This window comes from Podarcis cretensis (assembly GCF_951804945.1).
Source record: "Podarcis cretensis genome assembly, chromosome: 5".
In the NCBI taxonomy this organism is placed as follows: Eukaryota; Metazoa; Chordata; class Lepidosauria; order Squamata; family Lacertidae; genus Podarcis; species Podarcis cretensis.
In genome coordinates this window covers 96872798-96888899 of record NC_137174.1, presented here as the reverse complement: position 1 = coordinate 96888899, position 16102 = coordinate 96872798, and the positions used below count along the sequence as shown (strand labels likewise).

The 16102-nt window shown below is 42.6% G+C and overlaps 1 protein-coding gene across 1 annotated transcript in view; it reads left to right on the top strand.

The window, feature by feature from the left end:
* Positions 1-16102, top strand: part of AP2M1 (adaptor related protein complex 2 subunit mu 1) — a 30012-nt gene that overhangs the window by 1600 nt on the left and 12310 nt on the right. The window contains exon 2 of the mRNA XM_079978127.1: positions 9591-9707. Coding sequence (XP_079834253.1) covers positions 9634-9707 — 74 coding nt within the window. The 5' untranslated portion in view covers positions 9591-9633. The remainder of the gene's footprint in view (positions 1-9590; positions 9708-16102) is intronic.

Sequence of the window (16102 nt, the reverse complement as noted above, 5' to 3'; positions counted from 1 at the left end):
TGAGGGGGGGGGTGCTGTCAGCATGATCAAGCAAAGATGGTACTACTGGTATTCTTTATGGGGCAGGAGACTTTTGGCTTCTTGGTAGCTCTTCTCTTTTGTTCCCTGCCCCCACAACCTAGCCCAAAATTCCTGCGGTGTGGTGTCTTGCAAACCCCGCTGTAAGAAGCTTTGAAGATGTAACTTTATAATTTAATGAGGCATGTGGCAAGTGCAAGAATAAAGGGAAGGTTTTTATTTGGAAGTGTATTCAGTTTAATTGGCTAGATGCCAGGAATAACGGACTTCATCCCGAGCTGGCTGCATGTTGTTGACCAAGGCAGTGAAAAGAGGCATTTCCTTGGGAAGGAAGTTGGAATTGCTGTTAGTCCTCTATCCAAAAGTTTTAAGTAATTTATGTCCAAAGGAAATACAGTGGTACCTTGGTTGAAGAACAGTCCGGTTTAAGAGCAATTCAGTTTACAAACTCTGCAAAACCAGAAATAGAACTTTACGTTGGTCTAAGAACAGAATCCAAATGGTGGAAGGGCGCCGGTGGCGGAAGGCCTCATTAGGGAAAGCGCGCCTTGGTTTAAGAAAGGTTTTGGTTTAAGAATGGATTTCGAGAACAGATTAAGTTCGTAAACTGAGGTACCACTGTACCAGTAATGTCTCTGCAAGTGTGAAGCGGGGGTTGGGGTAGAGGGTGCAGGAGGTTATTGCCAACTTGCTTGAGTTAGCATAAAATTCAGCTCCCCCACCTTCCTCCCAACTTTTGTTGGTAACATGTATGTTTCTTTCGGTTGTGGAGTGTTTCTGGGTGGAGAGCGGCATATAATAAATAGGCTATAAGGACCAAGTGATGTATGCAGTCTGTGCACATTTATTTTGGAAAGCAGTAGAAATATCACATTGCTGAGAAGATGTGATTTTTTTGTAGTGTTCTAGACATGCTGATTAACTATGTGCCTGGAACTATGCACTATGTGCCTGGAATACCAATCATACCAACCATGGTTGCACATAAGTATTGTGACTGAAAAAAATAGCTGGATGAAATACACAATAAATCCTTTTCTCTTAAGCCAATTTCCAGTGTGCAGATGGCTACCTTATTTTTCTTTCCTCCAGAAAGGAAGGCAGGACTAGTAGCAGGCATAGCATTTTGCTGTGACACTTCTTGCCTTAAAGTGCTAGTATCTCTTTTAAAAGTAGGTGGAAGAATGAATTATGCAGGTTTCCTAGTGCTTCATATTCCACAGGACCATGATAACTGCATGGGTGGTACTATTCCTACTGCCGCTATAGTAGTATAGCTGTAATCCTGACTATAATAGTAGTGTTGATATCTTGCTGCTTGAGGGTGATTGTGACTTGGCCAAAGGTCACCAGAACTCATTAAATTTTAAGCCTGCTTTATTGTTTCAGTGGTCTGGTAAACCTGGATGAAGGGACGTGGGTGACTCTGTGGTCTAAACCATTGGGCCTCTTGGGCTTGCCGATTGGAAGGTCAGCGGTTTGAATCCGTGCAACGGGGTGAGCTCCCATTGCTCTGTCCCAGTTTCTGTCAACCTAGCAATTCGAAAGCATGCCAGTGCAAATAGATAAATAGGTACCACTGCGGCAGGGGAGGTAATTGGTGTTTCCTTGCACTCTGGCTTCCACCACAGTGTCAGGTTGCACCAGAAGCAGTTTAGTCATTCTGGCCACATGACCTGGAAAGCTGTCTGTGGACAAACACTGGTTCCCTCGTCCTGAAGTGAGATGAGTGCCACACCCCATAGTCGCCTTTGACTGGACTTAACAATCTTGGGGTCATTTACCATGTTTTTCACTCCATAAGGCGCACCTAGTTTTTAAAGGGGGAAATCAAGAAAAAAACACGTGTAGCCTGTCTGCTTCTCCCAGAGCTTCTCGGGGCTGCCGGGGGAAGCCTGGGTCCCCCCGCCCAGCCCCAAAGAGCAAAGAAGCCAAGACAGCGAGCGGGATCCATCCCGCTGGCTGTCTTGACTTGTGTCTTGGCGGCTATCCCTGAAGCCTTCGGAGCGCAGTGGGACCTCCCGCCGTGTTCCGGAGGTTTCAGGCGGCTATCCCTGAAGCCTGGAGAGCGAGAGGGGTCAGTGTGCTCCGACCCCTCTCCCTCTCCAGGCTTCAGTGAAAGCAACGCGAAGCCTCCAAAGCGTGGAGGGAGCGCTCCCTCTGCGCTTCAGAGGCTTCGCGTTGCTATCGCTGAAGCCAAGGAGCCTGCATTCGCTCCATAGGACGCGCACACATTTCCCCTTAATTTTTGGAGGGGAAAAAGTGCATCCTATAGAGCGAAAAATACGGTACCTTTTTAAACCTGGATTGCCCCAGCCACTCTGGGCGACACCCAACAAAATATTAAAAACACAAGAAAGCTTCAACCATTAAAAACATCCCTTCAGATGTCTTCTAAAAGTCATATAGTTGTTCAATTTATTTTTGGCTTTAATGCTCAAGGACAAATCCAAAGGTTTCTGCTAAAGAACTGGCTATATATTGTATATCAATTGCATAGATAGACTAGAAATGATTGATGGTAGCAGTACCACCTCACAGTCTTGCTAAAAGTTTACAAGGAGGCCTTCTGGGATTTGGGGTGTTTGTGTAATTGCCCATTTCTGTCTGAATGTTCTAAAATTATATTGATCACTAGTAAAGATCAGCTATGCTTGCTGGAGGACAAGGTCCAAACTCTTCAAAGAGCATCCTCTTTCCTTGAATGGCTTTCACCTTCCCCTCAGGTTTTTGCTAGTTAATAGGGAACCTAATGTAAATTGTCAGCAGCTGGGCTGAGAGGGGTGCCTTTAAGGGAAAGGTAGAGGGCTAATGGCAGAACTTGCTTGCAGTGCCACTTGCTTTTGGCCTTTCTTTTTGAGGACAAGCTTCTTCTTTTGCATAGTCACTGCTCTAGGCTTCCAAACAGGAGGCAGACTTGGAACAGTGTCAGTCAGAAATGCCAATGGTGGACTCCTCCGTAGTCGAGTAAATGCCTTGGCTCACAGAAACACACATTTATTTTTGTCCAGTGGCTTCTCATTTTCAGTACAGAAAAGTGTGCCTTCAGTGTTCGAAACTCCCATTGTTCTAGGCACAATTTGCGACAGGGAATTTCATTAGTGCGAGCTGTTTCTGAGCTCTGGGCACAGTACTGCACCCAAAAAATCAGATTGAAACTGCAGAGTGGAAGGAAAGGAGAAGAGACCCTCTTAATAATATTAGGAGGGTGGGCAGGGGAAGGACTAGACCATGGAAAAATGAACATAATATTTTAGCTGCAGTTCATTCATTTTCAGCTTTGTATTGTTATATAAATAGTACGCCAAGACATTCCATTGTTGCGCCCATAACCTAGGTTTAAGGTGCCATTTAACTCCCAGCTTTCATATCTCAAATACTGTGGGACTTCTCTGTTAAGAGGTTTGAGAAATGCTACTATAGTTAACTGGGTAAGGGGAACAGCATTCATTATAAGTGATGGTTCTGCCCGGACATCGTTCTGCCCGGACACTGAGGTCCAGCTCCGAGGGCCTTCTGGCGGTTCCCTCACTGCGAGAGGTCAAGTTACAGGGAACCAGGCAGAGGGCCTTCTCGGTAGTGGCGCCCACCCTGTGGAATGCCCTCCCATCAAAGCAATAAACAACTACCTGACATTCAGAAGACATCTGAAGGCAGCCCTGTTCAGGGAAGTTTTTAATATGTGACATTTTAGTGTATTTTTCATCCTTGTTGGAAGCTGCCCAGAGTGGCTGGGGAAACCCAGCCAGATGGGCGGGGTACAAATAATAAATTATTATTATTATTATTATTATTATTATTATTATTATTATTATGGTGACTTGAGCTGATTAATCTGTGTAGCAGATGGCTCTCAGAGATCAGAGAGCCATATACTGTCATACCTCATATTACGTTTGATTCATGATACGTTTTTTCAGGTTGTGTCCTGTGGCGACCCGGAAGTACCGGAAAGGGTTACTTCTAGGTTTCGCCGCTTGTGCACAAGCGCCAAATTGTGCCATGCACATGCACAGATACGGCACTTCATGTTGCAGGCTTTTCATGTTGCGGACGGGCCTCCGGAATGGATCTTGTTCGCAACCAGAGGTACCACTGTAAATCTAGGGCTTTCCAACTGGGGCTGGGTGATATATTGATACATTGTTCCAAACTGGTTTGAAGTCCATATCATGATATTGGTTTCATAATTTTTGACCTGCCAAAAACCCTGGAAGCCAGCCAATGCCTCTACATAACTCCATCCTTATTTCAGACATCACGATTCATCACGATGTTGAAACATTGTGATATATCACATTGTAGAAAACCAGCTATCACCCAAACCTACTTCCAACAAAGTGTTTCTTTGAGATTAGGATAAGGCTAACTCCCTTTTAAGTTGGTGGCCATTTCTTGTTACAAATTCCATAGCTTTACTTCTCACTGTATGAAGAAGCTCCTTTTGACTGTCCTTGGTGTTCTACCCCTCATTTTCATTGAATGATGATTGGCTTTAGTATTATGAGAGGTGGGGGGGAACCTTTCACTCCACTCTATGCATACTTTTGTAAATCTCTATCATATTTTCTCTTTCTGATGAGTCTGTTCATATTCTGCTTATTTGAGCTCTGACTACTTAGCTTGAGCTGAGCTGTGGAACTCCTTGTGACAAAGTTAGTCAGCAACATAAATTTCTCTAATTTGTTGGGGTGCAAATAATATTTGATACGTGGAATAGAAAGTGTTCCACTGAGTTGAGAGGAAGTCTTCCCAATAGGGTTGAGAAAAGCAGCAGTGCTCTAAGACAGTGTTCTTCAACCTTGGGTCTCCCCTCATGTTGTTGCGCTATAGCTCCTGTCATCCCTGACCATTGGCTATGGCAGCTCAGGATGATGGGGAAGCAAGGTTGAAGAATTGAGCTCTAAGGAGCATGAAGTTATTTGAGAGAGATACTAGTCTGTACTGATGCTATCTGCATTACAGTGGTGCCCCGCAAGACGAATGCCTCGCAAGACGGAAAACCCGCTAGACGAAAGGGTTTTCCGTTTTGGAGGCGCTTCGCAAAACGAATTTCCCTATGGGCTTGCTTCGCAAGACGAAATGTCTTGTGAGTTTTTCCGACTTTTTTTCCCTTCCCCCCCCTTTTTCTAAGCCGCTAAGCTGCTTATCCGATAAGCCGCTAAAAGCCGATAAGCCGCTAATAGTGCTAATCCGCTAAGCCGTCAAGGGGCTTGCTTCGCAAGACGAAAAAACCGCTAGATGAAGAGAATCGCAGAGCGGATTCTTTTCGTCTTGCGAGGCACCACTGCATTTGGAGAACGGAACAAAATATGCATGGCTGGCTGTGATCTGTAATTGCCATCAGCTCAAAATGGCTATGTGCAAGTCTGCTGTCGATAAACTCCCTTGCACAGAACCGTTAGGAAGCTAAGATAAGAGCCGTTGTTAAAATGGATGTGCTGATTTGTGTACAAGACAAATTTGTGCTACTCCCTTCAAGCAACGATAAAGCTGCTTGCTTCTCTCAGAGCAGTTTGTGAAAGTGGTAATCCCAATTTGATATCAACTTGGATGCCCACAATTCAGCTTGTCAGGGCAGACTATCTTTTCCCTTCGACTCGCAGCAGCCTCTAACAGGTGTTCGCTTGTGCAGTTTGGATAAGAAAAGAAAATGGCTGTAATTTCCTTGTCCTTGAACCAATGAAGCAAGACCCTGTTGTGTTTGCAGAATCAGTAGCCAAAAAGGTAGAGACTTGGCTAGTAGCCCAAGCTGATACTTGTGGATTATTGTATAAGAAGCTAGGAACAGTGGTACCTTGGGTTACAGATGCTTCAGGTTACAAACTCCGCTAACCCAGAAATAGTACCTTGGGTTAAGAACTTTGCTTCAGGATGAGAACAGAAATCGTGTGGTGGCGGCAGCGGGAGGCCCCATTAGCTAAAGTGGTACCTCAGGTTAAGAACAGTTTCAGGTTAAGAACGGACCTCCAGAACGAATTAAGTTCTTAATCCAAGATACCACTGTACAGTAGTGTCTTATTCCACCTAGTACTCTTGGAGCCTGTTGTCTTTGTCCATGGAGTTTTCTTGGCAGGGATACTGGAGTGGCTTTCCGGTTCCTGCTCCAGGTGGATCACGTTTGGTCAAAACTCTCCACTATGACCTGTCCATCTTGGGTGGCCCTGCACGGCATAGCTCATAGCTTCTCTGAGTTATTCAAACCCCTTCGCCACGTCTTTGACTGTGTCGACCACAGAAAACTATGGCAAGTTCTTAAAGAAATGGGAGTGCCTGATCACCTCATCTGCCTCCTGAGAAATCTCTATGTGGGACAAGAAGCTACAGTTAGAACTGGATATGGAACAACTGATTGGTTCAAAATTGGGAAGGGAGTACGGCAAGGCTGTATATTGTCTCCCTGCTTATTTAACTTATATGCAGAATTCATCATGCGAAAGGCTGGGCTGGATGAATCCCAAGCCGGAATTAAGATTGCCGGAAGAATATCAACAACCTCAGATATGCAGATGACACAACCTTGATGGCAGAAAGTGAGGAGGAATTAAAGAACCTTTTAATGAGGGTGAAAGAGGAGAGCGCAAAATATGGTCTGAAGCTCAACATCAAAAAAACGAAGATCATGGCCACTGGTCCCATCACCTCCTGGCAAATAGAAGGGGAAGAAATGGAGGCAGTGAGAGATTTTACCTTCTTGGGCTCCATGATCACTGCAGATGGTGACAGCAGTCACGAAATTAAAAGACTCCTGCTTCTTGGGAGAAAGGTGATGGCAAACCTAGACAGCATCTTAAAAAGCAGAGACATCACCTTACCAACAAAGGTCCGTATAGTTAAAGCCATGGTTTTCCCAGTAGTGATGTATGGAAGTGAGAGCTGGACCATAAAGAAGGCTGATCGCTGAAGAATTGATGCTTTTGAATTATGGTGCTGGAGGAAACTCTTGAGAGTCCCATGGACTGCAAGAAGATCAAACGTATCCAATACTTTGGCCACCTCATGAGAAGAGAAGACTCCCTGGAAAAGACCCTGATGTTGGGAAAGATTGAGGGCACAAGGAGAAGGGGACGATAGAGGACGAGATGGTTGGACAGTGTTCTCGAAGCCACAAACATGAGTCTGACCAAACTGCGGGAGGCAGTGGAAGACAGGAGTGCCTGGCGTGCTCTGGTCCATGGGGTCACGAAGAGTCGGTCACGACTAAACGACTAAACAACAACAACAACTCTTGGAGCATGACATTGAGGGAGGAAATGCAAATTTAGAGCCTAAGGTTATTGATTATGAAACAAGTTTTCTCTTTCATGTGACAACCCTTAAGATATTTGAAGATGGCTATTAGGCCTGGCCAGTGTATCGATGCATCTGAAAAGTTCTCACTCAACCCTCCCACCCGTCCCAAAAAACTCTCAGTTGCACTGCTGGGAAACTACACAGAATGTGACTGATTGTGACATCTGAATCTGGGCTCATAGTTTGTGTCTCTCCAAACAAACCATAAATACTAGTCAAGATTTTTGTAAGACTTTGAGGCTTTTTTCTTTTCAACAATCAGATGGTATATAAATTTTATGAAACAAATAATAAATTGTTGGCTTACTGTTTGTGGTTTATTTGGAAAGCAGCAAACTGTGTGCCTCTACCTTGGATGTCATGATAAACCAGATGATTGTCTTATTTCCCAGCTTCATGGCAGCAGTAGGTACTGGGGAGGAGCAGAGTAAGAATTTGGCTGCTCATTCACATTAAACCATTTTTTTTAAAAAAAACAAACTTCCGTGCTATTCCATAATTTGGTACAAATGGTGGATTCTGTACCCAAGCCTACTTTACATTGTTTAAAATATAAACTTTCTTGCTACATATCATGAGCTGTTGGTTCAAGGCAGAACTGAGAACAAAGCTTCCTCTTCTAATTCCAAAGAACAGCTATGGACAGTTACTTGGAACATGACTTTGTCTTTATGTGGAACAAATCTTGGCAACCTTCCGCAATGAGTCATCCTGCTGCGTAATGTACTACAATCTAATGTTGCCAGTTCTGTGTCTTACAAGACTGTTCTGTTTTTGGAGTTGCCAATCTGTTAATTAAGGAGCCACAGAATTCATTCAGAATACTCATAGCACTATCTATGACACTTACTCCTGAGCTACTTCCTTTCTGTTATATAATTGAATGCACACAAGATTTATGGCCCAGTTGTTCCCAGAACTGTGGTGGTACATCCTTGAATTCTTATCTAAAAGCATCTATCCTACCCCACTTTCCTTAAGATGTCTAGAGCTCCTGGTTTCTCTGGCTGGAGGTAGGCATCTGTCAGAGTTCCTCAAAGAGCTGATATGCATCCTCTCAAATAAGAATAAGGCTTGTGGAGAGGCAGTTGTTGCTACTAACAATATTCTCTTGCTTCTATCTCCTTGATGCTTTGCTCCTGGAAGGATGCTACCTTCCTGTTTTAAAAAGTTGAGTCAAGTGTACACATTTGTATCTGCTTAGGTGAACAATCTTAAACCCTAAGCTCACTGCCACACTAAGTGAAAATTGTAACATATTTTTGCTCTTATGCAGCTTCTGAAAATGGTTATGGCTGGCTGGCATGCCTTCTTATCCCTTAGCAGGGCACTTTCATAGCTAACATTACATCACCCAACCTATAAAGCATGCCACTTATCAACATAAAGAATTGGTAAAACATGAGAATTGTGGACCCTATGAAATCAATACTTCTTATTCCTACTTGAGAACTCTCATCAGCTCTAAGTTTCCATGGAGAGCCTGGGGAAGCCCAGAACTTTAAAGCTTCAATTAGAAATCACCCAGCAGGTGGCTCTAGAAATCTCTCCTGCAGTGTTGGGGCAGGCTGCATGCAGATTCATGTAACTAGGAGCCTATTGAGTGGTGAAGTAACTTGCACTGTTTGCAAGTGTGCTTTCAAGAGCTGCTTTTGCAAGGCTGATACTGAAGTTAGACCTATGCAGGTACAGACGAGCAGCTACTTAACTCTTCAGCTGCACCTTGCAAATAAGTCTAGCTTAGACTCTAAGGAACACAATATGAAGTTTGCCTTGACCCAGAGATCATAACAAAATATCTTATTGGACTGCCTCATTTAAATATTGCAGTTCCGTGTGACTAATTAGGGGAATTGGACAAGCTTCCAAGCCAGTGTTTGCTTATTAGGCAAAGAGTAGTTTTGGGACTAGAAGTCCACTGATATCAGTTGGTATTGGTATTCTACCAAAACCTGAAAGGACTCGGAACCTTGTTCTGGCAATTGGATTTATAAATTTGAGCACTGCATATTATGGAACTGTCTGTGTAGTAGGGATTGTTGGTAAATGATGTAAGCATTAAGATGACAGCATGTTCTGTTAGGATGCATAAATACTGATTGTTTGGAATAGAAGTGCAAGGCATACGCTTCCTTGATGGGAACAAGCCAGTGTCCAAGAATAATCTTGATCTGGTGAAATGGAAGTTGGTGAATTAGCCGACTTATCAAAGCTATTAAATTGTCTTAAGCCTATGCTCTGTACTGTAAGTCTCATAATCTCCTCTCTTGTATCTGTAGATATGATTTAAGCACCATGGAAAAGAAAGATTAAGATTTCAACATGATTGGAGGCCTATTCATTTATAATCATAAGGGAGAGGTTTTAATCTCTCGAGTCTACAGGGATGACATTGGGTAAGTACTTTAACAACATTTTCACCCTGCTTTCATTCTGCACCCGCATCCAAGTTCTTGTAGCTTCTGAGCTGCTGCTTTAACTGTGTATGCATGTAGAGATTGTGTGCTATGTGTTGCATCCAGTCTGTGTCTATTCTGCTACGTCTCTGGGTATATCATGGCTTGAATCATTCCCAGTCAAATGTCCATCATGGTAGTGTAGTTGGGAATAGCTCTCCTTAAATGCCGTATTGATTCTAGTATGAGGAGAACTTCTTTAGGATGGTCTCTGATGGTTACAGAGCTACAGCCATCAATGTGACATTGATCATCGTCTGAACAGTTTCATAGGCTTTAATTTCTTTAGGAAAGTACTTAAAGCCTATGAAACTGCTCAGATGCTGATCAGTGTCACTTTAATCATTGTACTCCTGTGACGATCACAGACCTGTCTTGAATGCAGCACCGTGGTGCCTTGGTTCAGATTCCTGAGTGCTTCTCTGTTGGGTTTAGAGCATGGTTTAATTCTAGCTCCCTAGAAGTATAGCTGGCTTCTGGATCAGGACTAGATTTTAGTATCTTTTTTGTCTCCTATCTTCCTTCAGCTTAAGAAACCGATGCATGCTTTGTAGAATCCTAGAACTTGACCCAGTGAGTCAACCTTGCAAGCATTTACTATAATTCTGCACTTCAAGATTTATTTATTTATTTGGTCTATATACTACACTTTATCCAAAGATCCCAGGGTATGTATAACATTAAGAACATACCTTACACAGTATAATATTAAAAACATAATACAGTACATAATAGGACACAGCATAATAAAATAATCATAAAAAACAACAACCCCAGCCCAGCCCTCAAGCCTGCCTTGATGTTGTGCCACACACCTGGGTGGGCACAACTGGCTGAGAGCAACCCCACACTTTTCACCCACCAAGGGCTCAGAGACTTACAATTGCTGTAGAGTAGTGGCCTACTCTCTGTTCTGCTTGTCAGGGCTGCTTTGCCTTCCCTGTTACAGCCCTTATTCCAGCAAAGGAGGAATCTGAAGCTCATGTTAAGCTCCTGATTGTTTGCTTGAAGACCCACCCTTACTTGCTGCACATCTGATGGCACGTATGATGCTCAGTGTAGTGCAGCTGAGCATGGCTTCCTCAGAATGGTCTCATGGGCCAAATTGAGAAGCATGGTGGGTCAGTTTTGGCCTATGGGCCTGAGTTCCCTGCCCCTGAAGTACAAGTTTAGCATAGTTTCCCATATCTCTGCTTCAGACTTGGGCCTGCTATGGTGATTGGTGTCTGATCTTTTCTGTTATGCTTTAGGCAGCAGAACCTTGGATCCCTTTGGTGATTGTTGGTCTCATAACCTGTTACTGCTAAGCACTGTTCTGGCAGAAGCTGTAGCCTTTAAGTGCATAATTATAGTCTTAAAGATGAGTTTTTCCTCTTAAGGAAAGGTAAAATCAGGTTCTTAAAATCAAGAAAAAATCATAACCATACATTAAAACATACAAAAGATTGAAAAAAGGTAAATACCTCTTTACTAATTGTAGTTTTGTGAAGTATAGCCACACTCCAGTAGCTGGCAGGTGAGACATAATAGAAAACATTCTGCACACCAGATGAGGGAAAGTAAAAGTCAAGTTCTACAGCTACATAACTTCTCAGGGAGTTACTGTATTTTTAATGAAAAGAGTGCAACTATAACTTACAGCCAAGGCCACACTTTCAAATGAGTTTTTTTATTTTGCCTGCAGTGTCTTATTCTGGATCTACTGCATGTTCAGCTACTGTACCTAGTCTCCAAAATATCACTCCTCATATCAGCTCAGTGTAATGCATAATGTGTGAAGGTGTCTTAACTTTGTTTCTAGCCTTGGAAAGTTGTGCTTTAAGGCTTGGAACATGGCTCCTGACGCTTAAGCATGGCTCTACCCCAGGAGCTCATGCTAAACTGATTCTCCCTATTTTTGAATAGATAATGTAAGCCTCACTATTCAGGTTTGTAAATAGCAACTCACCCATTACCTGCGACTAGTTTATCCCTGCCAGGAGTCCTTACAAAAGTTGTTAAAGTGGAAAGATATTGGTATATGTAGGATAAGAGGTCACCTACTTCTTGTGGACTGATAAAGCTGGATCAAATTTATTATGATGAGCCCAGCGTTCACTATTACCTATTTGCCAGAAAGTTGGTGCATGGTTGTTGTTGTTTTTTTTTTTTTTTTGGTCTTGTCAAAGTGCTTCTTCTGCCTCCTGAATGGTACATACATCAAACTATTGGTTTTGGGGAAGGAGAGGGGTTTTAAACCTGTACACTATGGACACACAGAATAAAGCTTCAAAGGACACCTTTATCTGGTGCCTAGACATGATCAGGGTGACTAATGTAGATTGTGGATTGGTCACAGCTCAAATTTCTAAAGACAAAGAGGGCCAATAGTAGCATGCCTAGCTGCCTGCATGAGCTTGGAACTTCTGCACAGCTTATTACAGCTGATCTGTGCTGCCATCTTCTATCACAGGACTCTCAATCCTCTTCTCATAGGAGGACTGTGATATGAAACTAGTTAACTATTTTGAAACATGTTTCCCTTTAACTATTTTTAAATGTACTTGGCTGCAAAGGATTGGGGCAGAGCTTTAAAAACCTGTAACACTTGTGGCCAGTCTCAAGTGGAGCTCCTGGCTTTCATTGAACAGCATGTGTCTGCCTAATATGTGAAAGTAAATTCCATGAACTTCGCATGGTTTAAACAGTGTAAAAATTAGTGAGTCAAATTAAGAGTTCTGGATTTTCTCTGAGAGCTTTGTACTGTACAGTGCCAAGAGATCACAGTTAACACTTAAAAAAAAAAAAACCCTTATGCATGTATAGAGAAGTGGGTTGTAATTTGCACAGATCCCGTTGCACGATTGTGTATCGATACAAAACTAATACAGCTAATCCAGGATATGTAGTATGGGAGATAAGTCCTACCTGCTATTCTTGGGTGCATCTGGTGCATTATGGAAGTGCTACAAGTGGAAAATAAATGATTGAATCTTACTATTAAGCAGCCTGCTTGTCAAAGCGGAAGCTGCAAGGAAGCAGGGTTGCTGACTAAGCCACAATTGGGCCAAATGATAGTGAGATGGGAAGGAATGTGCATGCTTGCAATAACACTTGTCCAGATAATGTTGTTATTACCCAATAGATGCCACACTATTAATAACTCTGTCCAGGGCAGCAAAATAATGTAACAATGTTATAAACCTCATGTAATTCACTTGGCAACAGATTTGTTAGATAACTCCATCTCTTTGCTGAGATACAATTTTCATTCTTGGAACAGCAAGTCCCAAGTGGCACTCCAGAAGCCACTGATGCAGAATTGGCTGCCGTTCTAAACAAAAGTGATGCCACTACTAAGTTTCTACTTGCAGATTTTAGTATTACAAGCAGGTGTGGGGAGCAGAATTGATCTGTGGTGGTGTCTTGCAGAGAACATGCAAGGATCTATTGCTGCTAGCCATGCCTTTCCTAGTTTCTAGAGAAGGAAAGCTTTATTGGGCAAATCATAACTTCTGTTATCCATGAAATGTGTTTTCATGCATTGAGGGCAAATTACCAGAGCCATGTGGCTTTGGAATGTTGACCTTGTATGCCTATATAACAGTTTGATAAAGCAATGTCCAGAATTACTATACTGCTCATGCAAGACTTCTCTGGTCAGGTTTGTAGTATGCATGGAGCATGTCTGTCTAGTGTGCAGCAGTGATCTTCTAGCTGCATGTTGGCTTGGCAAAAAATAAAAAAATATTGCAGTACAGACAATCTTATTAGGCAGCTATGAAGTTTCGGTACCGATCAGTCATTGTATTTCCTCATTAGCATTGCTGCCAAATACTGAATTTTGTGAACTTGCCCCTTCAGTAGCTTTCAAGAATCTGTTCCAAAACATAACTAGCATTTAGGTATTTGTATTTCTACCAGTTTATCTCAGTTAGAGCACACTTGTTCAGATTAGGATACATTTCAATGCATTGATTAATTCAACAAAGTATTCTTTAGGAAAGGAAATAGAAATATCAGATTGCAGCCACCACTTTTAGATGGACAAGGATCTGGCAAAGGATGTGTAGGCTAGATATAGGCTGCTCTGCCCACAACAGCACACTGTCTTCATCTAAATGGTAATAACAGAATCTGAGCATATTGTAACTTGAACTTGCATATGTAAAGTTGCTGCCTTAAACATCAAAGGAAGTGATACTTTACAACTTGCTACTTGAATTCTTTTAAAATTTGTGTTTCTTCATACTGCATTTGCATAGCAGAGTCAGAATGGCTTGAAAAGTGGAACTTACCTCTGAATCTTCAGTTGATGTAGAAATTGTCAACTGGGGCTAAGGGCAAAGAAAAGTGTTTGGCAGGGACTTTCAAAACTCAAAGTATTTGTTCCAAGAGTGCTTGTTATAAATAGGATGAGGCTGCACTCATAGAAACAGAGTAATTTATTTCAGTTGGTGGTTTTGTGCCTCAAAGGACTTTCGAGAACTGGCAGGCTGATGCTTCCCATCTCCTAAGGCAGCCAAGTTGGCCTCCAAAGTTGTAAGATGGACTTGAAAGCTAGCTAATAATGCAAACTCTAAAACATTCTGAGTTGTCACATTTACTCTTCAATATCTTGGACTAGAAATAGTTCAAGCCAAAGCATAGCAGGCTATTAAAAGTGTGGCCAAAGGCTAATTCAAGCTTTGGCTTCCTTGTCCCATATTTTATCAGTGGCATCAAGTTCCATGATCGGTAGCTGTCTCTTGACCTTGGGTTCTCCATGAACAGTGTTAAACCTGTATGTTTTGCTGCCCCTGTAAGAGCTTCAGCTGCCGCTACCTAGGGAATTTAAGTACCACTTTGAAACTTGGGAGTGGGAGGGGGTTGCTGTCTGTCGTCTCTTCTTTCTTTTCTTTCTTTTTGTTCAGATTCATTGTGCTTTGTGTGTGTATGTGTGTGTTCTAACCTTTCTCTTGTTGCTGTCACTCCTCCTTTTTCTTCGCTGGCGCCATTTCTGTTCATCCCATCTCATTGGCTGCTGTAGCAATAGGTAAGAGATGTATGGCAGGATGTAATGGGCACTGCAGTATGGGGGAACTGATTTGATATACCAAATTTAATAGTATGGCCAAAGTCACTGTAGTATTACATCAAAAACATATGTTAACATTAATGCACATAGTCTGGCCCATTTCAAAGCAACTCATCACCTTCCCAGTTTAAGAGGTTGAAACCTACAGACTCTTTAAGTCGCTTGTATAACACATTGTCTGACCTCAAGGAAACTGGTGTATTGAGAAGCTATGTACACCTGAGTCTCCTCCCATTATTCTTAGAGCTAGTATTACTTGGGCAGATTCATCATGTAGTAACGTTGATGCAAAAGAAGCTTGGAAAGTGCACTCTCTTAAGAGTGAAACAGACACATATAACATCTGTCTGCAGCACTAAAGGCAGTTTGGCGCTCTGAGTAGAGCAGGCAGCTGAGCACCAAAGTTTCAGCAAATCAGGCGTTCTGTCTTTCTGGCTTCACCTCTCTTGGTTTTTCCTTCAGTATTCTTCCCTGTCAAAAGGCAGATCCGGGAGGCTTTGGAGAAGATAAACTTGTACATTTTATAGTGCTTTATCCTTGCCTTGCTTTATTTATTACACCCTGCCCTTTCTCCAGTGTGCTCAACATAGCTTGGAAGGTCTCTCTCGCCTCCCATTTTATCCTTGCAGTCCTGTGAGGTAGGCTAAGCCAAGCAGGAGTGACTGTCCCCAGGTCTCCCAGTAAGCTTGGTTGCTGAGTGGGAATTTGGGTCTGGGTCTCCCCGGTCTTAGTTGGCGCTCTAGCCATGATGCCACACAGACTTGATTTGAGTTTGGTGGAGCATGTATATTGCAACAGACTCTCATTCACTACTGCAACCAAATATTCAGTATGCATTGGCAGATGCATGGATGATGAGGAATGATGTGCTTTGGTACCTAAAAGCATTAAATGGTAAATAAAAGGTACTGCTTTGAAGTTTCTTACCATAGCTGAAAGGGACCTGGGAAGTTCCCTGTTGTTAACATTCCCATAGATGCTTGCAGAGCCTCCTGATTGACAATCTCCCCAGGGTGGAGATTCCTTGCCCTCCTGGGCAGCTTGTTCCACTGCTGAACTTGCTCTTACACCGGCAAGCAGTTGCTTCATGTGCAATATAATATAATGTTGTTCTGTCCATAGTGTTGCTTAGAGCAGCGCTTTTCAACTTGTGATACTTCACCATATGCCTGGCTGTTCAAGTGTCATTAGTTGAAAAGCGCTGATTAAGAGCTAAATTTTACATCTATTTAATAATAAACTTGGTATAGACTATACATGTAAACCAGATTGAATCCTT